At 41.6% G+C, this 26,121-nt stretch overlaps 1 protein-coding gene across 1 annotated transcript; it reads left to right on the top strand.

Moving 5' to 3' along the window:
- Positions 1-968: 968 nt before the first annotated feature.
- Positions 969-23,467, top strand: TRAM1 (translocation associated membrane protein 1). The gene is made up of 11 exons (XM_063327040.1): positions 969-1,261; positions 4,201-4,264; positions 4,856-4,977; positions 5,180-5,296; positions 6,081-6,139; positions 6,536-6,620; positions 12,044-12,114; positions 12,204-12,308; positions 12,907-13,050; positions 14,031-14,191; positions 17,158-23,467. The coding sequence occupies exons 1-11, from the start codon at positions 1,139-1,141 to the stop codon at positions 17,229-17,231; spliced, it is 1,125 nt and encodes a 374-aa protein (XP_063183110.1). The 5' UTR covers positions 969-1,138; the 3' UTR covers positions 17,232-23,467.
- Positions 23,468-26,121: the final 2,654 nt, after the last annotated feature.

The following is a 26,121-nucleotide window of genomic DNA, read 5'->3' as shown; positions in this document are numbered from 1 at the left end:
ACCCCAGATCATATCCAGATATCAGATATCCTGATTTAACAAATTCATACAAAGCCTCTGAGCAGCTTCACAGCTGATGAAGGTGTTTCATAGTTGAAAAACCTGGTCACACACTAATCAGCCTGCTCCATGAGTCACTCGCAGCTCCATGTAGTAGGAAGAAACCAACCTATTAAAAACAGTTCATGCAATGCATTTGGTGCACACTCCCCATTCTGGCAAGGCAAGCATTACTGAATAGTTTCAGCCTCCCTGTATTTGTTAGCTGCTGGCTGCAAAAGCCTTTTGGACAATGCTAAACTTCATCTTTAAATTACTCATTTTCTTGATCTTTCTCCATCTATGCATTGGGTGCCCCTGTCTGCCAGAAGCTTTAATAAATAAAAATAGCATCAATTTGGGGGGATATGAAGGACAGCTCAATTCGGCCCTGGATGGTTTCTGCGTCAGCTTTGAATTCTCAGCCCTCTTCCTTCACCTGTGGTAACCTGGTAACAACCTTCCGTGATGGGGTTGGCTTTTTCAGTCCACATCTAGCCTGCCTTTTAATGTCTCCTCCTTCTGACACTTCCAGGTCAGCTTTTCTTCCCTTCTGCTTGCCTGTCACTGGATTCCTTGTTCCTGCTCCCTGGATAAAGTCCGTTGTTTCTGGCTGCAGAGCACAGGGTGAGCAGGCGGCACGGCAGGAGCCTGCTGCCGCCACGGTGACAGCCGTGACCATCACCAACCCGCCGCCCAGCTGCATCCCTCGGGTGCCCGGCGAACCTGGCTGGCCGGGGGAGGGTGGGGAGCGGAGCCTGGCCCGGCTCTGCGGGTACCGGCCGCCTCCTCCGCGACCCACGGCCATTTTCTGCCCCCGCGCCGCCGTCGGTGGGCAGGGCGCTGCCCCTCGCCGCCCCCGCTGGGGGGCGGACGGAGGGAGGGAGGGACGGCCCGCCGGCCGGCAGGGGCGCTGCTGGCGGCGGCGGGGGCTGCTCCCTGCGGCCGAGGCGGGGCGGGGTGAAAGCGGCGCGGCGGCTGCCATTCCTGGGCTGCGCGGTCGCCTCCTCCCCCTCCGCCTCTTCCTGGCCGCGGCGAGAGGAGCTGTGCTGGCAGCGGGGAGGCGGCGGCGGCAGCGGCGCCCAGCTCCCTGCCCGCCATGGCGATCCGCAAGAAGAGCAACAAGAACCCGCCGGTGCTGAGCCACGAGTTCATCGTGCAGAACCATGCGGACATCGTGTCCTGCATGGCCATGATCTTCCTGCTGGGGCTCATGTTCGAGGTGAGGTGGCACCGGGGGGGGCTCCGTCCCGCTTCTCCCCCCATCCCCCTTCGCCGTGGGTCCTCGGCGCTGGGCGGGGAGGGCGCGGGGGTCCCGGCGCGCCGGGGGCTGGCGGGCGGCGGTGTCGCTGCGGCCTTCCCTCAGCCGGCGCGGGTGGCTCCCGCCGCACCTGCCCGCCGACCCCCGCCGCACGGCCGGAGGAGCCGAGGCGGGCGCCATCCCCGCGGCTCATCCTCGCTTCCCCGGGGCCCGGCCCCTCGGGGAACGCCCTCTTCCCCGTCTCGGCCCGAAGAGGCGCACGGCTCCCGGCTCCCCGCTCCCCTCGCCGCCTGTGAGGGGGAGGCCGTGCCCCCAGCACCACCACCCCCACCCGCCGCCGTGAGGGGAGGCGTAGCGGGGCGGCGCGCTTCCTCCCGTGGTGGCGGCGGGGGGTAGTTCCTGCCGGCGGCGGGGTTACGTGGCAGTCGGAGCGCGGCAGCCAGGGGAGGAGTGTGCGCGGAGGGGAGGGCGGGGGGGGAGGCCCAGCCGCCAGAGGCGATTCCCCCGCGCTTTGTGTGCGCGGCCCCGCCGGCACTACGGCTCCCGGCAGGCCGCGGGGGCGGGGGGGAGGCCAGCGGTGACGTGTACAAACGGCCGCCGCTCGTGGAGGGAGGGGGAGGTATGGCGGGTTCCCCTTCCCGCCCCCCAGCCCCCCTCACGGGGCTCCCCGGACGGCGAGCGGTCAGCGGAGCCGTTTGCCCGTGCCGGGGTCGGTGCGGGGGCCTGGGCCGGCGCCGAGGTCGCCCCCCGGTGGGTTTGGCAGCGGCCGCAGGGGGCTCTCGGGCCTGGCTGAGGCGCTCTCCTTGGGCCCCCATGTTGGATGCGGTCATCGACGCTCTTCCAAAATGACAAGAGAATTTAGTAAACTCTGGCGGGGGGAGTGTGTGGAAGCAACCAAGCCTTGAGCTGGGCCGCCGGGACGAAGCGCGGCTTTTTGTCTCTGCTCGGTCACCTTTGGAGAGAACCAGAAAGGTGGTTCTCCTGTGTGACTTCCCAAATGTTCTCCATTGCGTGCTGTCAGAGTAAGACACTTACATCTCTGTTGGCTAAATGTCTCTGGCTTTTCAGTATTTTAGCCATCTTTAGAGTTGTGGGCCTTTTTGTTATGTGGATGGTTTGCAGAATAATTTTATCCAGATGTTGATAACGGCTCAGCGCTAGAGGCCAGTGGAGTTAGGACAAAAAAAAATATATATGGAAAGAAAAAGCAGGGCAGATTAAGAAACCTGTTGCGTTTGGGTTTACAATCAAAAATCACCAAGACAGTCCTTACATGGTGATTTTCTGGGGATTGAGGTTAAAGAGATAGACTTAAAACGTTACAGTGTACATCTACACAGCATTACTGGTAGGATGGGCAGTTTTGGGGGGATGGAATGTGCTGAAGTATTTGTTTCCCCCCTTTTTTTTTTTTAATCAGGGGTGTTTTGTACCCCAGCGCAGAAGGGCCATATGCTCTGTTGGTACAGACATGGTATAGCTGAGGAGATTGTTGCCAGTTTTTTTAAATGCTTTGATGTAGGCCTTGGAAATCACCTGCTGTGGTTAATGTTGGTCTGGTAAGGTGTTTGTACTGCCTGACTTGTTGCAGCTGAATTAGGAGTTTGTGAGTAGCTGACAGAGCCTCCAAAGGGCAGTTCAGAATTGACTAACGTTTTGAACTGTCCTCTGAGGGCTCCCTTGATGAATAGGGAGGCCTAGGCAGCTTCACTACTTCAGGCAAACTAGTTGTATTCCCGGAGTTTAGATGGAGTGAACAGTCCACTGTGTATTCAGGGATCCCTAGAAAATCTAGGGCTTGTTTACAAAGTGCTAGTTTTAAAAATAAATAAGTCTCATTTCTTGTGAATGATAATAAATGGTGGTAGTAACCCAGTCATTATCTTCAGATACTCAACTTATCCTTCCCAGATTCATAAAGGAGTTTGGTTTTTCGTTGTGAGGTTTTTTTGACCATCCTATAAATGCAACAAGGATGCTAGGTTTTCGCAGCAACGGGAAGCGGATCAGACCATAACTATTGTAAAGCGTGGTTTTTTTCCCCTCTCTGTTAAGACATGTTGATTCATGTTGGGATTCAAGAAAGCTGCGTTGAAGTTGAAAATTGATGCATATTGATAGATAAGAACTTGTGCTGCTGCTTATTTATTAAGGGGTTTATAGCATGACCACCCACCCCACCAGCCCCCAAAAAAGCCTTTAGAATAATCTTTCTTCCCTCCTGCCCCCCCCCCCCCCCCCCCGGCTCTCTTTTATTCATTCTGCTTTTTCTTACTGTCCATCATAAAGGAGTAGTACCCCTACTGCTAAATTTCATTTCTTTTGTTTTGCACTTCTTGCCAAAGGATCCCCAGGGTCGAAAGAATGCTAATCGTATTGAGTTGGTATGCAGCTGGCCTGAAATGGTTCTGCGTTCTTTATGCCCTTTCTCCTTTCCTGTCCGCATTTTCCAAATCACCCACAGATTTATGAAAATGATACTGACCTTCAAATTTTGTCAAAAAGTGATTTTAAATGAAGCTTATTCTCAGTCATTGCTGCATGCATATCAGGGTCTGGGGATTACATGATTTTGTACACGCTGTTAATGTAATAATACAGTATGGACTGGAGAGAGAATTGCAGCGTGTGTTTGCATGTTAATGTTGTAGAACAGACTACTTGTAAGTAGCATTTCAGAGGATATTTAATTCAGGAAATTGGGTATTCTGTAAACAAACCTATAGAGATCATGCAGTGTGTTCTGCCTTTGGAAAGTCAGGTGAAGTGGAGTTGATCAGTTTTATGGGAGGGGGACAGACATGCTGGGGAAGGGTGCTAAAGCTATGGGCAAATGTTTTCGGTTTAATATAGTTTATTTCAGTGCGAATTTATAGCACTTAACGTTTTTTCTCTTTCAGATTACAGCAAAAGCGGCTGTCATTTTTGTTACACTTCAGTATAATGTTACCATTCCTGCCACAGGTATGTATCTTGCAGGAGGTTAGTTATGAGCCAGTGTACTCGGACATTAGTATGCCATACTTTCTAGACTGAGGGTAAGTGAAAGTGTCAGTTTGAATAGATACTGAGCAATTTTCGAGGACTCCACTTTATTTTTAGTAGAACTCCATTTTAATTAGGTTAGGGACAGTGTTTCTGTTCTGCTGGATCCATCATTAGTCCTAAAACGCTATCTGACTGGTAGATATTTCTTAGATACTGGTAGATATTAATTCTTACTCTAGTTTTGAAAGTCACAATCTTTACTAGTCAAAGCTGTGTGATAGTTTAACATAATTTTATTGTCCCCTTTCAATGCATTTGGGTAAGCTTCATAAGTGCACTTAAATTTTTATTTTTATAGTATGTCTTTCCAGAATCAAATTTAGTTCATGATGTGATGGAGAAGATGACGGTAAATGATGTAGTGATCTAAGTTATGACGGCAGTTTAATTTGAGTTCTGTTTGTTCAGCTGACTGCAAACTACTCTGAAAGGTTTCACTTTGAAAAATAAACATATTGGTGATTAAACTGTATTGGTGCCTAACAGTTAATTTTGTTTGTCTTTTAGAAGAACAATCTGCAGAAACAATCTCTCTCTATCACTATGGCATCAAAGACTTGGCCACAATTTTCTTTTACATGCTTGTAGCAATAATCATACATGCTATAATTCAGGAGTATGTACTGGATGTAAGTACAAAATATTAATTCCTTTCATCAAGATAATTGTCAGGTTTTAATTAGACTTTAAAACTATTAACTTTAAAGTAAACTTCTGTATTAAAGCTCTTAACTGTTAAAACATGCATTGAAACTTTTAGATGTTCTAATGCAGGTAGCAGATAAATGTTAAGTACTACGGCATATAAATAACAATGGACTTTCTTTTCAGAAAATTAACAGGAAAATGCACTTTTCAAAAACAAAGCACAGCAAGTTCAATGAGTCTGGCCAACTTAGTGCATTCTACCTTTTCTCCTGTGTTTGGGGAATAAGTATTCTTGTCTCTGTAAGTATGCTTTCTTTTTGATTTGTATTATGAGATTTCAGACGCTTGACTTACGATGATGAGAAATAAGGGGTTTTTTGGCTTATTTTTCTGGTTTTAGCTGGTTTTAATATTAAGCAGGGACAAGTTCAGGGATTCTGTGTAGGCAGTAGTCATAACTGAGTATGAAGTCCAATAGTATTACTGTTGCTCAGTCTGAGTTAATGTAATTTACTGTCAAAAGCATCATACAGAGCATTTTGGCAGCCTAAGGAATGGGTGTATGGGCAGATTGCCGTAGGCTGAGGTGAGTGTGTGCTTTCAGATGGCGTGTTCTTTGCTAGTGGCTGTATGTGTATGACCTAAGTTTCAAAGAAGGGGAAGAGTTTGTTGTTTGTTTGGGGTTTTTTTCTTTAACATCATGACTCATGAAGAAACTTTCCTTCTCTTAGTTAAGCTCAAACCTTGTCAGCAGTTTACAAGGGAAGACTTATGGCTGTAGTGATGCTGAAATAACCTCCATCTCATAAGCACACTCTATCTTGAACGAGCGCTTGATTTGTTTGGTTGCTTTTTATTTTTGTTAGTTAATACAGCTGTTGTTTGAGTTTGGGGGTTTTGTTTTGGTTTTTTTTTGTAAAAAGTAATATAGTGATCTGCAGCTTTTACTTCTGTGTGTAGGTGTGTGCATGTTTGTATGTACATGTGCACACATAAATATGTACGTGTATCTATGTTGATTCACTTTCTGACTAGAAAGTGGCATCTTTGAGGGTTTATTGTGTTTGGTTTTTTTTTTTTTTAGGAGAACTATATATCAGATCCAACCTCTCTGTGGAGGGACTATCCACACACTCTGATTCCGTAAGGCCTCTTCGTTAGAGGGTTGTTGGGGAGAAGGGGAATATTTTAAACTTGGGTTGTGTCACATAGAATCTGTGTAGAATAAGTAGTCAGTAAAAATATATGAGTCGTTAATGTATTTTTGCTCTTATATATGGAGACACTTGGTTCTCTGTCAATTTGTAGCATACAGAGTTCTCTTTCTGTAGGCTATTACTTAAAGAATTATGTTTTTGCAAGTTTTATTTACCTTAATGATTTTGGTTTTTAAAAAATCTTACTCTTAAATTGGCTGGCAGGCCAATATATTTTCTTTCTTTAGAGACTTAGATTAAATGTGTTCAATAGAAAGCTTCTGAAAGGTTTTTAATTCATTCATAAAAAGTAATATTATTCAATTCTTGCTGTATTGTACAGGTTTCAAATGAAGTTTTTCTACATCTTACAGTTGGCATACTGGTTTCATGCTTTTCCAGAACTGTACTTCCAGAAAACTAAAAAAGTAAGTTCAAAATGTAAATCGAAAGAATTCCAAACAAAACAACTCGAACAGTGGAATAGTTAATGTCTTTTGGACTTCCAGAGTTATGTGTTACCCTACATTTCCTACTCTATTCTTATTTGTGTTACCTACTTTTCCTGATGGAGTTTTGGGTGCTCAAATGTCCATGTGAGAAGGTAAGTTCTTCCTTTTCAGCTAAATCCTGTATTTCTAGTTGCCGTAAAATTGCTATATGTCTGTTGTGTAAATAAAAATTAGTAGTGTTTCTCATCTACTAAAATAATTTTCTCTTGAGCAAATTAATGTGACTTTCTTTTCAGACTCTTTTTTTGTTTCTTGCAACTAGTTGTCTGAGTAGTCTCACTGAAAGCTAGAATTGCTTCATGAATTGTGATACAGGTGTAGAATATAAGCAGTAAATAATTTCATAAATCCAAGGAATCTGGGATTTGGTTTAAATACCACTGTCAGCAGAAGTTCTGGTTATTTGTGTTTTGAGATTTTTTTTTTTCAATGCTCAATTTTTAACAGTATCCTATTCCCCGTATGCGTTTTCTCTGTTGGGGTTCTCAAAACACTGAGTTTACTGTAGACTTTTTTGTAGCACGCTTTTTGCCTTCCTCGACTGATTTAAGTAGCCTCTCTGCATGTTTTTGCTCTGGCTTATTTTCTATATGCAGTTTCCTTTTTAAGCTGTTCTGGTTTAAACTCTTCAATGTGGCTTCACCGAGGACAAGTCATGCTTGACTAATTTAGTGGCCTTCTATGGTGGAGTGACTGCATCAGTGGATGAGGGAGGAGCTACCTGAACTTCTGTTAAGGCTTTTGATAGGGTCCCCGACAGCATTCTTACCTCTAAATTGTAGAGAGATGGATTTGATGGATGAGCTGGTAGATGGATACGGAATTGACTGACTGACTGCTTCCGAAGAGTTACAGTCAATGGCTCAATGTCCAAGTGGAAACCAATAACAAAGGGTGTTCTTCAAGGGTCTGTTCTGGGACCAATGCTATTTAATATCTTTATCAATGACATATAGTGGGATTGAGTGCACTCAGCAAGTTTGTAGATGACACCAAGCTGAGTGGTGCAGTTGATTTACTTGAGGGAAGGGATGCAATCCAGAGGGATCTCAACAGCCTTGAGGAGTGGACCTTTGTGAACCTCATGAAGTTCTACGAGGCCAAGTACAAGGTCCTGCATGTGGGTCATGGCAGTCCCCAACATCAGTACAGACTGGGGAATGAAGGGATTAAGAGCAGCCCTGAGGAGAAGGACTTGGGGGTGCTGGTGGATGAAAAGCTGGGCATGAGCTGACAGTGTGCGCTTGCAGCCCAGAAAGCCAGCCATATCCTGGGCCGCATCAAAAGAAGCGTGGCCAGCAGATTGAGGGAGGTGATTCTACCGCTCTACTCTGCTCTGGTGAGACTCCACCTGGAGTGCTGCGTCCAGCTCTGGAGCCCCCAACATAAGAAGGGCGTGGACCTGTTGGAGCAGGTCCAGAGGAGGGCCGTGAAGATGATCATGGCCTCTCCTATGGAGAGGCTGAGAGAGTTGTGGCTGTTTAGCCTGGAGAAGAGATGGTTCCGGGGAGACCTTATTGTGGCCTCTAAATATCTTAAGGGGGCTTATAAGATGGAGAAAGACTTTTTGTCAGGGCCTGTAGCAACAGAACAAGGAGCAATGACTTTAATCTGAAAGAGGGTAGATTTGGATTGGATACAAGGAAGAAATTCTTTACTGTGAGGTTGATGAGACATTGGAACGTGTTGCCCAGAGAAGTTGTGGATGCCTCATCCCTGGAGGTGTTCAAGGCGAGCTTGGACAGGGCTTTGAGCAACCTGATCTAGCAAAAGATGTCTCTGCTCATGGCAGGAGGGGTTGGACTAGGTGATCTACAGAGGTCCTCTCCAACCTAAACCGTTCTATGATTCTGTTGTTGCTGTGTGACCAGACTGCGTCTCTGCTTCCAGAGTTCTGATTTAGTCAAGAAAATGAAACATACAGGTTATGTAGCTGTAGGTCTTTGTTCAAGAGGCTTGGGAAAATAGTAATGAGATGCTTTGTTTTCCTGATGATCAGACATAGTATAAACACTAATGTTTTGAAGATGCACCGCAGCTGATGTTCCCATATTGTGTTAGTGATACCTCTCAAATTTGACTTCATATCCAAGTGTGGAGTTTTTTTTAACATAACTTAAAGAGAGCTGTCACAAGTGGCAGAAGTGCTATATATTGAATAGTAGTGTTTTCCTGGGTCACGGCTTGAAACTTTGGCCTCTGTCTTTCGCATTAAGAATGATAGTTCATTTATTTTAACAAGTTCATAGTTGATATTTCTTTCACCAGAGTTTAATCTTTGCCATCTTGGCTTTTCTTGGGTCTAGTTGTTTGTGTTGGTGATGTAGACAAGAAAAGAAGTTCTTAACTGAGCGTTCTGTATCGTAGTGTATACCTCCGGCAGTGTTATGCCAGTAGGCCTTTGGTCTCTGATGGTTTATCTAAGCAGGCAGCATGGGCTATTTAAATGTTACCTCAGTTCTGAAGATAAAGTGCAAAAGGCTCACCTTGGAGAAACTGAGCATTTGTTCTGACTCTTCTCTATTTTGTCTGAAAGAACTCATTTCTTGTTTTCTTTCAGATCATTTAGAGTAGGTCTTTCTCTATCTGTTTTCTCGCTCTTTGCGTATGCGTGTGGTGTTTGCTGTTGTCACAAGTTTTTGATTCTGTGCTTTTGTTGGCTTTGAGATGGAATATAGGATAACATAGCGTTGATCTTCCAAGATTGAACTTTTAGGTCTTTTTTTAAATTGCGTATATACAAGACTATATAGAACTAAATTTGGCCAGGGATGTCAAGGGCAACAAGAAGAGCTTCTACGGCTATGTCAGTGGTAAAAGGAAGACTAGGGAAAATGTGGGCCCTCTCTGGAAAAAAATGGGAGATCCAGTCACCCAGGATGTAGAGAAGGCTTTTTTGCCTAAGTCTTCACTCGCAAGGGCTCTAGCCACACTGCCCAACTCGCAGAATGCAAAAGCAGGGACTGGGAGAATGAGGAACCGCCCACTGTAGGAGAAGACCAGGTTTGAGATCATCTAAGGAACCTGTAGGTGCACAAGTCCATCAGACCTGATTAGATTCACCTGTGAGCCCTGAGGGAACTGGCAGATGAAGTTGCTAAACCACTATTGTGGCAGTCTGGTGAATTTCTTGCTGACTGGAAAAGGGGAAACATAACCTCCATTTTTAAAAATGTCAAAAAAGGAAGACCCCGGGGAACTACAGGCCAGTTGGTCTCACCTCTGTGCCCAGCAAGATCATGGAGCAGATCCTCCTGGAAACTCTGCTAAGGCATATGGAAAATAAGGAGGTGATTGGTGACAGACAGCATGGCTTCACTAAACGCAAATCATGCCTGACAAATTTGGTGGCCTTCTATGATGGCGTTACAGCATTGGTGGATAAGGGAAGAGCAACTGACATCATCTACGTGGACTTGTGCAAAGCATTTGACACTGTCCCACATGACATCCTTGTCTCAAAATTGGAGAGATGTGGATTTGATGGATGGACCACTTGATGGATAAGGAATTGGGCTGGATGGCCACACTCAAAGAGTTCTGATCAGCGGCTCGATGTCCAAAAGGTGACGAGTGGTGTTTTTCAGGGGTTGTTATTGGGACTGGTGCTGTTCAACATCTTTGGTGGCGACAAGGACAGCGTTAGTGGGTGCACCCTCAGCAAGTTTGCCAGTGACACTAAGCTGTGTGGTACAGTCAACATGCTGGAGGGAAGGGATGCCATCCAGAGGGACCTGGACAGGCTTGGGAGGTGGGCCTGTGTGAACCTCACAAAGTTGAAGGCCAAGTGCAAGGTCCTGCATGCGGGTTGGGGCAATCCCAAGCACAAATACAGGCTGCGTGGAGAATGGATTGAGAGCAGCCCTGAGGAGAAGGACTTGGGGGTGTTCTTTGATAAGAAGCTCAACACGAGCCAGCAACATGTGCTTGCAGGTCAGAAAGTCAACCGTATCCTGGTGCGCATCAGAAGAAGCGGGTCAAGGGAGGTGATTCTGCCCCTCTACTCTGCTCTGGTGAGACCCTACCTGGAGTACTGCATCCAGCTCTGGGGCCCTCAATGTGAAAAGGACCATGGATCTGTTGAAGTGAGTCCAGAGGAGGGCCACCAAGATGATCCAGAGGGCTGGAGCACCTCTCCTGTAGAGACAGGCTGAGAGAGTTGGAATTGTTCAGCCTGGAGAAGAGAAGGCTCCGGGGGGACCTTAAAGTGGCCTTCTAGTACCTAAAGGGGGCCTACGGGAAAGATAGGGAGGGACTCTTTATGAGGGAGTGTAGCAATAGGATGAGGGGCAACAGTTTTAAACTGTTGAAAGAGGGTAGATTTAGATGAGATATTAGGAAGAAATTCTTAACTGTGAGAGTGTGAGGTGGTGAACAGGCTGCCCAGGGAGGTTGTGGATGCCCCATCCCTGGAAGTGTTCAAGGCCAGGCTGGATGGGGCTTTGAGCAACCTGATCTACTGGGAGGTGTCCCTGCCCATGGCAGAAGGGCTGGAACTAGGTGATGTTCAAGGTCCCTTCCAACTCTTAACTATTCTATGACAAAACTGAAGCCCCTTGCTTTAAGCTTAGGGAATCTTTCCAAAAAGTAGGAGTTTCTTAAATACAACTGAATATACTCTGCATACCACTTCAAGACAGACTTTTACTGTGTTCTAGTGATATTCTGTTCACAGATGGCACCTTCTGCTTTCCATATGCTGTGTGTCTACGCTTTAGTTCATGTTTCTCCCTCTTTATTATTTCATCTCTATGAAGTGTTAAATTGAATGGGGCTGGCCAAAACCTAACTTGAGGTGTGGCCATGTATCTTAGCATGACTGGTTAATAACATTCTTTGCTGCATTTGCCAGCATCAGTGGGCCAAAATCTTGGATGATCTTGAGTTTTTAAAATAAATGTCAACACTTGGAAACCTTTTCATTTTGGTTCATAGACTTCTATTTTATTTCTGTAGCAATCTGACAGAATCTGATGAGCAGCAAACATGCAGAACTGTGGGAAGCTATCTGATGAGAAAGTAACACATACCAAATAAGTATTGTAATAGCCAGTACAAATTCACACTAGTCATATCAAATAAAACCGGGCCCTTTTAAAAAGCATCTTTTTGACATTTGATATGTTTTCTCACTGTAAGATACTGAATATTATTAGTAAGTAAGCGATAAGTTATGTGTGGAATTAGATGATCTAGGCTGAGTAATTCAGTGCCAGTGTTAAGGTAGCTGATAAACCGTGAAAAATTTCCAGGACTGGGGAATAGCTTGTAATAATTAACATTGTACAATAATGTATAACATTATGTGTAATGCATAATGACTTTTTTCTTCCTAATAGGAAGATATCTTTCGCCAGATTGTCTACATTGGACTTTATCTCTTCCATATTGCTGGAGCCTATCTCCTGAAGTAAGTCAATTGTAAACGTTCGCTGGCATCGTTCTCTGTCTTAAACATCTAACAAAATGTCTGAATGTTTGTTTCATTTGTTTTGATAGTCTGACCCATCTTGGACTTGTTCTTCTGGTATTGCATTACTTCGTTGAATTTCTTTTCCATATATCCCGTCTTTTCTACTTCAGTGATGAAAGGTACCAGAAAGGGTAAGTAGTCTTCATCTTTTAAATTCATGTAATTTCTGTCTCAGAAATTTCTGAGTTTAACTAACCAGAAATCAAAGTTGCAAGGAAGTTCAGACAGTGTTTCCTTAGAGGGCACAGTTCTCCAGACTAGTTCAAGTATTTGTATCTCTAAAACAACTGGGTTTTTTACCTTACTCACCTATTTATGTAAATGTTAGTAATGGTATAAAATGAAATAAGATCTTACACTATGTATTAATATTTAAAAAAAAAAAAAAAGCTTTGTAGAGGAAAGGAACACCATAGGTTGCTAATACAGCCAGTTCTATAGTACTAATGATATGCTTATGTCCTAGTAGTAAAGGAAAATGCTTTCTGTTGAGTTGAAATAGTTTGTAACAAAAAAAAAAAAAAATTGTGAGGAAGGGCTTCTGTTGCTTTTTGTCTTCTATGAGTACTAGAAATACAAGACTAGTTTAGGATAGGTGCAAAATAATGAATTTAGGTAAGTTCTTAAGTTTCAAAGGAATTTGCATGGTAAAAAGTAAACATTTGCGTTGTTAGTACTTGTATCATGAACAGAAAATTAATTCAGTGTTTGTGGTGTTTTTCTTTGTAGATTTTCACTGTGGGCAGTTCTTTTTGTTTTGGGAAGGCTTCTCACCTTGATTCTTTCAGTCCTCACTTTTGGCTTTGGATTGGCAAGAGCAGAAGATCAGCAGCTGAATTTCAGTACTGGAAACTTTAATATCCTGGCTGTTAGGTATAGTAAACTTGGAACAGTTCTTAAGAATGAGCTGTAAACCTATGTTAAATAGACAATATAAATGGTATGGTATTAATGCTAGGAATTCTGAACGGTTAGGTGTTTTCATGAAACCAATGGGATTAATAGGAGTATCTTGTGTAACAAACTTGTAGGGCACAGTGAAATGAATTGAAGAATTTACAGTCTACAGCAGAGAAATCTGTAGCTGGTTAGTCTGTTGTTTTTTGTCAGAAAAAACAATGAAAAGGAGTATCCAGTTACAGAGATTACTTTTAAATATTTTAGAGTTAGTGAATTGAATTCTAGATAGAATTGCAGTGAGTTTATAGAGGTCAGGGCATTATGCCCAGAGCATCTTTTGTCCTGGTTGAAGATTCTACCTCTTCCTCTGCCTTTATTATTAGCCTTCTCTTGCTGTTGTGTGCTGCGGAATGTTCAGCCAACCACCTGGCCTTTTTTATGAATTAAATCCAGAAAAGGAAGTTATTAAAACATTGACAATGTCAGCATTACCCTGCAGAATTGATACTCAGAACTGCAAGACTCTCTCAAACCATTTTCAGCTGTTACTACCTGGTACCTTGAGAGTAATACTGAAAAAGGAGAAAGCAGGAAAGAAATCTAGTGCTTCCCAGTTTTGATGGGTGACTTCACTCTCACTGTATGTCTACTTCCGATAAGCTGTGCTAAGCCCAGTCCCTCTATGTGAGCTAACTTTTGCTTGACTTAAAAGATGAATGTTACTAGCGAGGTGGAGGGTGAAGTCATGCCAAAAAAAAAAAAAAACCACACAAATTTTTACAAATTCATATTATCTAGAAGGAATCACTCTTAATTAGTGTTTGAGGAACCTGAGTAAAAAGGCAGTTTATGGCATACAAAAAAAACTATCTGAGGTGGTGTTTGACTTTACTTTCCTCTTTGGATAACAAGATAAACTTCCTGATAAACCTTTACCTGTGTTTTGTTTCAAGAATCAGTGTGCTGGCCTCCATCTGCATGACTCAAGCATTTATGATGTGGAAGTTCATTAATTTCCAGCTTCGGAGGTGGAGAGAGCATTCTTCTTCTCAGCCTCAGTCAGTGAAAAAGAAGTTTGTAACAGCTAAAGGAAAGAACTCCAGAAAAGAACGAGGTTTGTATTTTCAGTTATCCTGTTGCCTTCACTTCTCAGCTTTAGGTAATTTAGCCTTTTTTTAATATAATTGCTAAAGAAACACTTTATGTTTCACTTGCAAGTGAGATGACTCAGTTATAGAAATAGTACTGGTGAATACTGTTGTGGGGAGTTTTTTATTTAAAAAATTCACTATATATTAATTGTTCAGTATTTCTCTTCTAATTGACTGAATGAAAGAATTGCCATTTATTTAGTTAATGAAACAGGAGATTTTTATCATGTCTGACTTCTGTTACTTGAGCAAATTGTGTCATGCTTATGTTTTGTTCCCTTAAAAAAAGGAACAGGCACATTTTTAGATCTGTTCTCACAATCAATTCTAACTTTTTCTTGCAATTAATTTCAAGCTTGGTTTTCATTACCACTAAACTCTGAGGTTTTAGGGCAAGGAGATCATTTGATGATCCAGTAAATAAGGTTATATTGAACTGTTTTTACTAAAAATAGAATTTTGATATTTCTTTTATGTGGAGGTAATAACTACTTCCTACTCTAAACCTGTGTAGAAGCATTTATAAATGAACTAATGGCACCAGGTTTGACTTCTTGATTATGTCACACACTTTATGGAAAGAGCAGGAAAGATGAACTGAATGCTTTTTTTTTCTCCAAGGAAAATTACGTGCTCCATTAAAAAAAAAAATCCCCACACTTCAGTATTTCTGCTGTACCAACAGATAAACTTCTGTGTGTTTAGATGATAGGTTGAATAGCTTCTGCACTTTTTGAAACTGCTTGAGTCATTTCTGATGACTTCACTGAACATAATGTGTGTGAAGTCCGTTTGTACTGGGAACTGAGATTTATGGTCAGAGACCAATTCAGAGAATTTTTTTCAAGATTATTTTTTATTAAAATGATGTACTTTAGAGTATTTCTGTACTCTCTTTTGATGATCTGTAATTATCACAGCTTGGCTCTTATGTATTGTTAGGGTTTTTTGGTTTCATCAGAAAATCCAGTTGGACTTTTTTTTAATTGAGTGAAGGTAGTTTCCTATGTAGGTGTCCTACTTTATCACAGCATCACGTTCATTGTTTCTTACTATGTTTCTTGTGGAATTAATGACAAATATTTTTAAAGCATAAACTTAAATGGTGTTTTAATTAGTCAGTCAAAACTGTAGTAGCTTCTTAAAAATCTCTTAAACTATTTCATTCATCTAATTTGGTGAATTTGCTAATTTTCACCCTAGTTCAATGGAGACTTTCAAGTGGTAAACTAATAGTGAAAAGGGGAGTTAATTGGAACTGTGGTTATATTCACAAAGTAATTGAGCTATGCCTGTCTTAAAGACTGTGGAATTTTACAGCTTATTTTAAATGGGAAGAAAAGAACTTTAAGATGGGAAAGGTTAGTGTTGTTTCAGATTCTTCTGTTTTGAAGATTTCTGTAATGTTATCTGTTCAGAACACGTGCACAAGATGCTGCGAGACAGTGTATTTGAACTGTTTAAAACAGCCTTTTTTCTTTTTTTCTTTTTTTTGTGGTTTATTGGATTTTTGGGAGTCAGGGTACGATAAAATGTGTTACTTTTAGACTATGCCAAACGCAAGAAATGACAGTAGAAAAATCCTACTGGTGATGTAGGTGTGGTACCCTGGCACATGCTGATTCTTGTTCTTTGTTTTACTTACACGTGTTTTGACTTAACTGTTTAAGAAAATAGCATTTCAGTGAGTTGGCTTGGATCTAGCTCATTGTTTGTAAACTTCTTGATTTAAGAACAACAAAAACTTTTGGAAAAGTATCCAAAGACCACCTTATGTAGCCTTAAAATGGTGGGGGTATTTACAACCAAATGTGTTGGATGGACTTTTACTGTTCCTACTGTTCCTAACTGGGCCTGTGTCTGGTATCCTCATTTACGTGTCTGACTTCATTATTTTCTTTTAGTTGCCTGTTTGCATAAATGGGAGCATTTGGCAGTAGTGGGGGAGAGAGGGAGATCAACAGTTGCTTTTTGTGGCTTGGCCACACACTGTAGTGATCTGCAACACATCTGCAGATGGAGAACATTAATTTAATCAGTTATTTGTACAAAAAAAAAAACCCTGCAACACTTGCTTGAAGTCAGAATGATACTGTAAGTCAGAGCAAGAATTATAGCTGGCTCTGCACTCTGCTCTTCAATCTGTTCTATAAAAATGGTTACTGTCAGGCAGCATCTCTGCTTCCTTGGATTGTGGTGACACTGAATAAAGGGCATATTTTTAATTCACAATGATATCATGTCACTCCATTTCACTATAAATTGTGTGAATTATAAATCCATAGATTGTGGATCATTGTTCTACAGTGTAGAAACTAGTGTTTTACTTCTGTCCATCTTGTGTCTACGTAAATATCTTCATCAGAACGTAAATGAATTCTATATGTTAAAGTATATACTTAAAAATTGTGTGTATGTGTATATAAAGATTTCCTATATATATATATATATAAAAAGCTTGTGAAGGTAAGTGAAGGAGTGTAATTTTAGCAAGAATTAAAATATGAAATAGGTGGGATAAACAGTAAAAACCTATACCAGGGAATTGTTTATATACTTTGTGTCTCCAAAATTACACAGGACAGTCTCATCTACGGGTTACTTTGCTTTTTAAGAGAGTATCTTCTAAAACATTATAGCTGGTCTTGATTTTCAGTGTAGATGTATATAATGCACACATTTCAGTGTCTGGCCCACGTCAGGAAACAGGACTTTATTGTAGTAGACTTTAAATTTTGTACTAGACTTTAAATTTTGTACTTTGTAAAAACTTCACTGTACTGTTGCATGATGAGTGATAATGATGAGGTTTAACAGAGAAGATACATCAGAAAAGAAGTTAAAAGAGTGTTTGTATAGGACCTACAAAGATGTAATAAAATATACAGTATCTCATTGTATTTGAAAAATATGTTCTTCTTTTTTCTAGAAAATGGGATAAATGGAACAGTGACCTCAAATGGAGCAGACTCGCCTCGTAGCAGGAAGGATAAATCCTCATAAAACTGGGTTTTGTTAAGTTAATTGACTAATGTCCCCAAAGAATCTGCTTTTTACATGGATGGCCCTTCAGCACTAGCGATGTTATGGATTAAAGAAAATACAATTCATGTTTTTCGATTATTGCTGTTGTTTTGAGAAACTTTTTTTAAAAGCCATTTTGACTAAAGAAAAAGGTTTATCTGTCTTCAAATATTTGGGGGGGGGAATACAACGCTTTTTAAATAACATTGACACTTTTTTAAACACTTATTGTGATGAAATAACTTCACTTAATGAGGATCACTGTTGCAATGTATTATTTCCTTCCAGTTTTTGTAACCTTGGTGATATATGCTGTTCTACCAACTTCATTTTTTCCAAGTTCTTCAAGAAGTACTGCAAAATTGAAGTAAAAAACTTAGTATGCATTTTCAGATACTCTGGCTTTTCAGTTAATTACCTTGATTCAAATTTACAGTTCAAATTGGGATTCCAAGACCACACCAGTAAACATCTTTATTTTGTAGTTATTAGCTATACAATGTCTGCTCTAAGAATTGCCCCATATCATTAAAACAAAACTGAACTAATTGGAAATGTTGCAGAGTCTTATTGTTTGTTGGTTAGAAATCTCTTACAAGGAACAAAAACCCTTTTTGAGATATAGTTTTAGCACTTGAAAATTAGAAGGGAACGTGTATGGTCATAGAAAGAGTTGATTTGAGTAGCACTGTTAACTCCCGTCTGTGCTTTTAAAGTGTACGTATCTTGGAGAATTAGTGTGTGTTGGATCTTCTTTGAAAACTTGTCTGTCTGATTTTTAGAGGGTGGAGTTTCTTACAATGTGTTGTTGTGATTGTTCTAGGAGGCATTTGATGCTCCATGAAGAGGGAATTTGTTAGATAAACGGATGAAGTTGAGAAACATTCCTTTATTCTAACTGCTTTGCTTTGTTTCATCTCTGTTAGGAAATAGTTTGATTTCTCCTATATATATTTTTATGGAAAAATATTTAAAAGCTACAACTTCTTAAAATTGATTTATTTTACCCTTTGCTACAATTGGAAAAATCTTAAGATTTTGTCCGTTATCTGTCTTTCATAATTGTATTAAGTGTGAAGCTCTGTCCAGTTATTTTCCAGTTTAATACGCAGTTAATGTTTCCCTGTACCCTTTTGTAATGGGTACAGTTCAACCCATTTCACTTGAGAGAATGAGTTAGAGATTTAATTCAGTCTTAGGAAGAAGTTGCTAAATTAGTCTTTCAAGTTAAGCCAAGTATTGGACTGCTTATTGATTGAGAGGAGTAATTATGAGCAATCAAGCTGATAAATAAAATAGTTTTAATTAAAAACTGTTATTATAGTTGATTTTATACCAAACAAAATAATAAATCTGCGTTCTGTATCTTCTACAGTTTGGTTGCTTACTATACAGAATAAACGTTTCTAGTACAAAATCTTGACTACAAGTAACTATCCATTCTTCAGTCGTTCAGTGCTACTTAGAGTTATTGCAATATAACTTATTATACATTTCAGCTAATTTTAGTCCCAGTTTCTGAGTACTTGCTTCACAGCTCCTGAAGTGGACTTGACAGGCCTGGACTTGGTTAACTTGAGTACTCTGGGGCAACGTGCCCTGTAATATGCCCAGTCTGCTTCGGTGGAAGTAGCTATACCGTATCTTGATTTGAAGCAGTAGAACTGAAGTGGTGAAACTGTGACTCTATCTGATCTGACCATGAAACTGGAAAATTGGAACTCGGAAATTTTGAGGGAATTGCGTACATTAAACATTCACTGCACAAAATCGTGTTCCATGTCTGTTTGTTTCTAAAAAGACCTTCAGAGATTCTGTGTGCCTTGCTCTCAAGTCGTACCTTAAGCCAAAAGGGGCAAATTTTTAAAGTTTCTAGTCCGGTGTTTTGACTCTAAATCAGTTTGCTTGTGATACCTGCTTGTCCTGGGGCTGTCAAAATCATAAAGGGTGGAGGAACAAATTATAAAGTGAGTGTTTAAGGTACTTCTTGGGATCTTTTAAGACTTATTGGAGTCTGAGGGTTGTAATAGTTGTTTCCCAAGGGCAAACTGTTTCTTGTAAACCTCGTTCTTTGGCACAGTAGTCTGGAAGCGAATGTGAAGTTTACAACTTCAAAAAAACTTCAAAAGAGTATGTTCTTGCCTGTTAATTCTGATGTTGCTTTTTGTCTCTTCTTGGCCTTACGGATGTTCTTGGCCTTTGGACTTTGAGAAAAGCGCCTTTGTTTCCATGACGGCTTAATCTTCATCCCTGCCTTACAGGAGTTGTTGGTTTCTGCCAAGTAATAGAGAATACTTTCGGTTGTTGTAGAATTTGGATATAGTATTGAAAGCCAGTTTCTTTTGTCTCTTGTGTCATGACTAAAAATACCTATTTACCACTTCCATTGAGGCAAAAGCAATAACTTTTAATTTTGTACTTGGGGGTGGAAACCCCTGGTGAATTTAGAAGATTTTGAGACTCTGTTTTCAGTTTGATATTACTTGTTTTTGCATAAGATTATAGTTTGTCTGGATAACTCCTTTTGAATTGCTTAAAACCGATTTTGGAATTTTACTGCGTTTTGTCTCTTTGTAATCTGGGATTCAGTAAGATGGAAGAAGATTAGTTGTCTAATCGTGTTTTCTTACTTACGGAATCAGGAAAATTAGAAATGGAAATGACTGAAGAGCTCATTATTGTATTCCTATGCCTAATAAAATCATTATTGCTTAGACTGTAGTAATTTATCCTGCTCCCACAAAGAGAAGGCTTTGTCCATGTAGCTGGATTTGAGTTGAGTAATTCATACAGACTGTGGATGGGGTTTTGTTGGGTTTGGGTTTTTTCTTAAAACCCCCTCCTCCCTGCCCCATTTTGTCAGAACTTTTCAAGACTTAAAACAGATGATTTCAAGCCTTCTCCCCTCCCGCCAATGTATGTTTCGTTTATGTGCCAGAATCTACTATCAAAACCAGTATTTTATTACTAAGTAATTATATGTAACTTCAAAGTACAAACAAGGAATGCAGAGCAGCTGAAAATAATTTGCAGAATTTTTGCTGTTATTTGGACACTTTCTCCTCTTGGCTAGTTGCAAAGATTGCTTTCTCCTGGGTGAATTATTCATGAAAGTGGCTCTTTGGAAATACTGCTTTTTGGGTGACTCCGTGCCCAAATTTAGGGATGATAAAGGGATTTGCTGTGCAGAGAAAATTCATAGGCTATTTCTGCTGATGTTAGAATATGCTGAAAGTAAATTAAGTATGTTGGGATAATGCATTTGGAAAATCAGTAGTTATTGGTAAGCATTTGATAATTTTCCCAAATACTTTTTTTCTTTGAAAATTTTAGTTGTGTTTATGGAGTGGTATTACCCAGAATTGTAATAATCAGTGTGGTATTTTGGTACCAGTAATTGGACTCCTGTAAAAAGTATTATTACACATTTGTGGTGCTTTTGTGCTTTGCAGATTTCTGACTAACTGCACCTGAGGTGATTTTTGGTGGGGGGGGAGTGGGGGCCTGGTGCAAAACTTGCTATTAAAGGGAAGGGAGCATTTTCATGGTCATGTTAAGCTGAAAGTAATATAGGTTGCTGCCAAAATCAGGGTTCTGTCCTTTGCCTTGTCTAGCACAAGCCTTTCTGGTTGCACGGTGAGCTAGATGAGGGAGCTGATGCGGCTGGAAATGGCTTGTTGCTCTTCCACTGCGTTAGTTGCCTGATGGTAATCCTGGAGGTCCTCAAGTGTTTGTATATAAGCAAGAAAAAAAGATGCAGGGAAAAGGTGAATCAATCTCTAAAGCAGCTACCCCTTTCGGCTGCGCACTTGGTTGAAAATTACGCTAGATTAGAGTATGAGGTGGGAGAAATCTCATTGAGGGGCTTCCAGTCCTCAAGACCAGAAGGGAACTGGTCTGTCTGGTAGCTCCTACGTGCCAGGTTGTTTAAATGTTCATGGGGTTTTGTCAGATATTGCGGGGCAAGGGGAAATAATATGCTGTGCTGAGATGTGTTTTATCTGTCATAGTTTTGGGGTTTCCAAGCAGTGCAAGGTAATACTGGTGGTGTAGAAATAGGAATTCTGAAAATGTAGTTTCACGTGGATCAAAAAAACGAGCTTACTTAACCGCCAGGAAACTCCAGATGTTTTGGTGGGGGACTTTTTCTTTTTTTTTTCCCCTCCACATGAACCCTTTATGTATTGAAGTAGGTTTTCCAGAGAGCTTTGCAAGAATTGCGCTGTATGCCTGTCTAGGTGTGTCAGGGGGAGGATTGTTTGGTTTCTCTCATTTTGTTTCCTGTTTTCAAGAAGTTCACCAGCTGATTCCTAGATCATATTTGGGTTTGGTTCCATTTGTGACTCAGCCCTTTGGGCCCGTGTTGTAGAAGACGGAGACTGGCAGCTTCAATAGGCTCCCTATGCAGTGTTGGTCGTTGCTGTCCTAATTGTTCTCGGTGGATAATGTCAGTATTGAGGGGACTTGAACACCAAGTAGAGACAGTCGTGATATTTGTAACGTTTGCAGGCTGACGACAGCCTGCGTGCAGAGATAGTGCATTCCAGGGGGCTGCGGTTTAACGCCTGAAGGCTGTAGTCTTCTTGGCGTGCAAATACTTGGGTTACTTCTTGCACAGGGTATAAGGATGTCCTACAAAATTAAGACTTGGGGAAAATTTGTGAGATCCTTTAAAAAGAATAAGACTTCAAAGGACTGACATCAGTTGTCATCTGTTCATCCTATTTGAATTTCTCACATTAGTTGTGGATTATCTTTAGAGCACTGTATTAGCCCATGCTTGGGGTTTTTTTTTATGCTGTAGGTTGTTGTGGTGGATGTCTGGTGGGTATCGCCTCTTCCCATTGCTCCTTGAACTACTCGGTTTCAGATCTGATAAGCCAAGTTCTGTACACGCTAAGGAATTCGGCACGGTCTTCAGAACTGTAATAGAAGCAGTGCCAGAGTGTTTCTGGATCGGACGTGCAAGAAATACGCGCATCAATATGCCGGGTGTCATCAGAACCCACTTAATGGGAACTGAAACTCTTTAGGAGGAATGCATTATGATACGACTTGTATTGCGGTGTAGTGTTTATTGGCTATAGCCCAGATAGCAAGTGCCTTTCCGTCGGTGAGGCGGAACTGCTGTCCGCATCTACAGCTGTCGGTTCCCCTTCTGCGAACGATGGGTGAGGAGTGCTGGGCTGCAGCTGCAGTAGGCAGCTTTCTGCCTTTTAGAGAAGTTCTTTTGATGTTGACAAGACAAAAGGCAACAACTCTTATTTCAGGTTTAAAAAAGCAAAAAACATGCTACCTAGTTTTGAATCCAGTACGCTTGCTCTTGATCTCTTTCTCTGTGTCCTGTCACTTTTATTTTAGGTTTCTGCAAATACTTAACTTTTATCCAGCTCAAGGATGGCAAATCTGTGATGTGAGTGCCAGAAATGACAAATCCTTTTTCTTCTTTTTGTGTTTGAAACTTTTTGCAGAATAAGAGCAGCTAAAGTGGAGCTTTATCATTTGATAGCTTTTCGGTATTCATGCTTTCCCCTTATTTATTGTGGTTAATGTTAAAGGTCAGGCATTGTCATGCAGCACAACACAGTTGTCACTTCATTCCAAACACGAGTGTTAGGCAATTTGAAATAGTGAAGTGAAAAAAAAAATATTAGTAAGTCTTGACTGGTTTAGCAGAAATTGGTATTCCTGGATGGTTTTATTTTCCATATTGCAGTTCGCTATTACTGCCTTTCTCATTTAGGAAACTGGGCACTTAAGTCTCTGAATCTCTAGACTGTAGTTTTACTGTACCCAGCTTTACAAATTAGGGTCTGGAACTTGAGCTTTGTGTCTCCTTGTGTCAGTTTTAAATGTTGAAGAATGTATCGTGCATTGTAATTAACAGATAAAAATTCAGCCCATGGTGATAAGAATACTGTAACGGGGCAGGAATTTCAACTCTTGAACTCCAGACTAGAAGCCGAGCCAAGACTATCCTGTGTTCTCACCGCAGGTGATTCCTCCTCTTTGTTTCTTCATTAATCATTATCTTTGTTTTGTTTACTTAAATTGTAAGTTCTTTGTGGCAAGGGTTGTCTTTTGTATGTGTGCGTGTGCGCATGTGTGTGTACCCAGGACAACTAGGCCTGGAGCCCCAGTCTGTGGAAGCTGTAATAAGCAATCACCTTGTTATTGTTTTCCTGGATATCATAATAAAGACTATCAAATTAAAACTGTGCTTGAATAGTCTGTTCCAAAACCAGAGGCTTGTGTGTTGCACCTGGCCTTGTTTACAGTCCAGAGAATCGGTACCAGGGAAACAGTGGTCAAAGGCAAATCCAGTGTTCTGTTTGGGGATAGTCGCTTGAACCAATGAACGCGGAGCCAGGAAATCTTAGGCCGAAGAGCAACGCGTTGTAACTCAGGCTGGAGCTTGCACAAAATTACCAGGAATTCTGAGCTTCTCACCGTCTGTCAACCTGAGAAGCTGCATTGGCCTTCCCTCTTGGGAAGGTGGGGCTTGTTTGCTGTGATGCTTGCGTGGTGTTTGTACCTTTCGAGTAGTGCTTTCAAGCTTGAGAAGATAACCACAAACTTAAAGAATACCAAAAACTGCACTGGGCAGTGTCTGGTGTGGCCTGGGAGCTTACTACTCAAATTCAAGCGTCTCGGCTCTTGTCAGCTGAGGAACTTTTAAAGCCTTCGTAGACTTCATCCAATCTGAAATTGAACCTCTGCACTGATCCATCGGAGATCTAGGCAGGATGGTGGGGAACTGAGGACTGTCACCTGAATTAGAGAAAGCTAGACCGTTTTTAGCAAACTTTTGCCATGACTGTTACCTTCCCATGGGTTTGATTTGCTTACGTGGCAGAGGGGCTGACTGGATCCCGGGATCTCTGTATTCAGTTCACCTCAAAATGCATTGTTGCTTTTGAAGAACTATTGAGCTACTTGTTCATTCTTAAAACCTGCATTTGTAACTTGTAAATCCTCAAACCAGTTGAAAGAAAACTTTACGTGAAGATTAGTCTGCCATGAAGACGCATCTGGTTCTTGGCTTCGTTGTTAGACAACATAGCTTAAACTATAGCTTAAAAAGACATTGTGTCAGAAAATCAATGGAAAACAGAATTTTAAGAACCAGAGCTACCTTACCAGTGGGGTATACCTGCCAGGTGAAGGACAACCGTAGCTGGTGAGGACAGGCAGATACTGATATGTAAATAGCATCTAGGACAATTTTAATGAGTCCTGCCTTATCTTTCCGTTGCTGCACCTCTCCAAATCATCGTCTCACCCTACTGCCACTTTCAGAACGATGGGAAGTGCAGCAGATAGATACACTCTTAGGAGCCAAACCATGTGATGAGTTTGAGATGTGGGGAAAAACAGCCACTAGAGGCCACCGCAGTCTTTGTCAGCTGTGTTGGCGTTCGGGTGTCTGGTAGCCAGCAAAAATCTACCCAGAGACCCATCTTTTTGCTGTGCTTTCAGCAAAAATTACGTCTTTCCTTTTAAGTAGCACCTCTCTGCTGTAACTCAGAAAACAGAACATTGAATTAAATTAGACACAACTCCTCGTAGTTTTGGGTCTTGGTGGTGACATAGTAATAAAAATCTGTTATATTCTGCAGGCCTTGGAAGATGTCCTTATTTGGCCAGGAGCTACTTCCTCGCTTCTGGTTGAGAGTGCAGGATGTAGACCTCCAGTATTACAGCTTTGTCTTAACCCAGAAGTACAGTATCTTAGATTAAAAACAGTGTTGAGAATGCAAAGTAAACCTCAGATTACATCTACTGGCTGTGCTCAGTTTCGTAGGCAAGTACGCGGTGTTGCGGCAGATGCTGATTTCTTTGCTTAATCCTTGGCAGAGTGGGGCGGGGGGGGGAGTACAGAAAACCTGCTTTCTTTATTTCCACTAATTTTTGATGCTTTCAAAACGAAGTTATTAGAGGAGCTTATAAAATTGTTTCCTGCGCTGAAAAGAAATTTCAGCTTTTACCTGCCAATAGGACACCCACATTTTGTGGGAGCGTTTCTTATGGACATCTGCCTTTAGATGCCCAACTTCCAAGAAAATATAAATTATAACTTGCAGCTTACAGATTTTTGTCTTCAATAATAAGGAAATGTCTTGTTCCTTTAGCATATGTCCCCTTTTATATAGAAGAAAGAGTTCTGGGGTGACACTGGTAAACAACTTGTGATACACTAATTTTTCTTGTTGTCTTTGGGGTAATTTTACCCTAATCTGCCCAGGAAAATAAAACATCATGCACTGGCGTTAGCTGTTCTGGGCCCCGGTAGGATTGCTTTTCCTGCTGGAAAGCTTTGCAGTGCAGAGTAATCTAGCTCTGGAAGAATAATAAAGAAATATGGCTCTCCTTCAGGAATGTCTTGGGACTTTGGTAGAGCCTGGGCAAAATTTTCCTGAACATCTGGATTTGGGTAGTCCTGCTAAGAAATGGTGAACCAGCTGAATCATGTTATGAGCTGTGAACATGCTTTGATTTGTAGTTCATTATATTGCCGGCGACAGGTTGGGTGTCTTAACCGGACTGATCACCAGCTCGGTGTTGCTGCGCTGACCTCCAAGACAGACGTCGTGTGAAAAGTCAATTTGTGGGGCTCCACGTCTATGGGAATGCATTTGAAAATGGGTCGTGGGGCTTGCAGTGCTTACACGAAGGAGGTATGATGTCAAGCGCCCTCTTCCTCCGGCTACGGCTTTTGAGATGAACGGCTGCGCTGAGCCCTGCAGGAATGCAGCGGGAGCCAGGAGCTGTGGTTGTGCTGGAAGCAGCCGATTCCCTTCAGGACTTGAACACGTACCCCCGTTTCCCCACCACCGAGCCTGCCCTGCTTCAAGAACTTAGGGGATTT

This window comes from Chroicocephalus ridibundus, chromosome 2 (genome assembly GCF_963924245.1).
Source record: "Chroicocephalus ridibundus chromosome 2, bChrRid1.1, whole genome shotgun sequence".
Lineage (NCBI taxonomy): Eukaryota > Metazoa > Chordata > Aves > Charadriiformes > Laridae > Chroicocephalus > Chroicocephalus ridibundus.
Note: the sequence above shows the minus strand (reverse complement) of the source record. Positions and strands in the feature narration are given on the sequence as shown.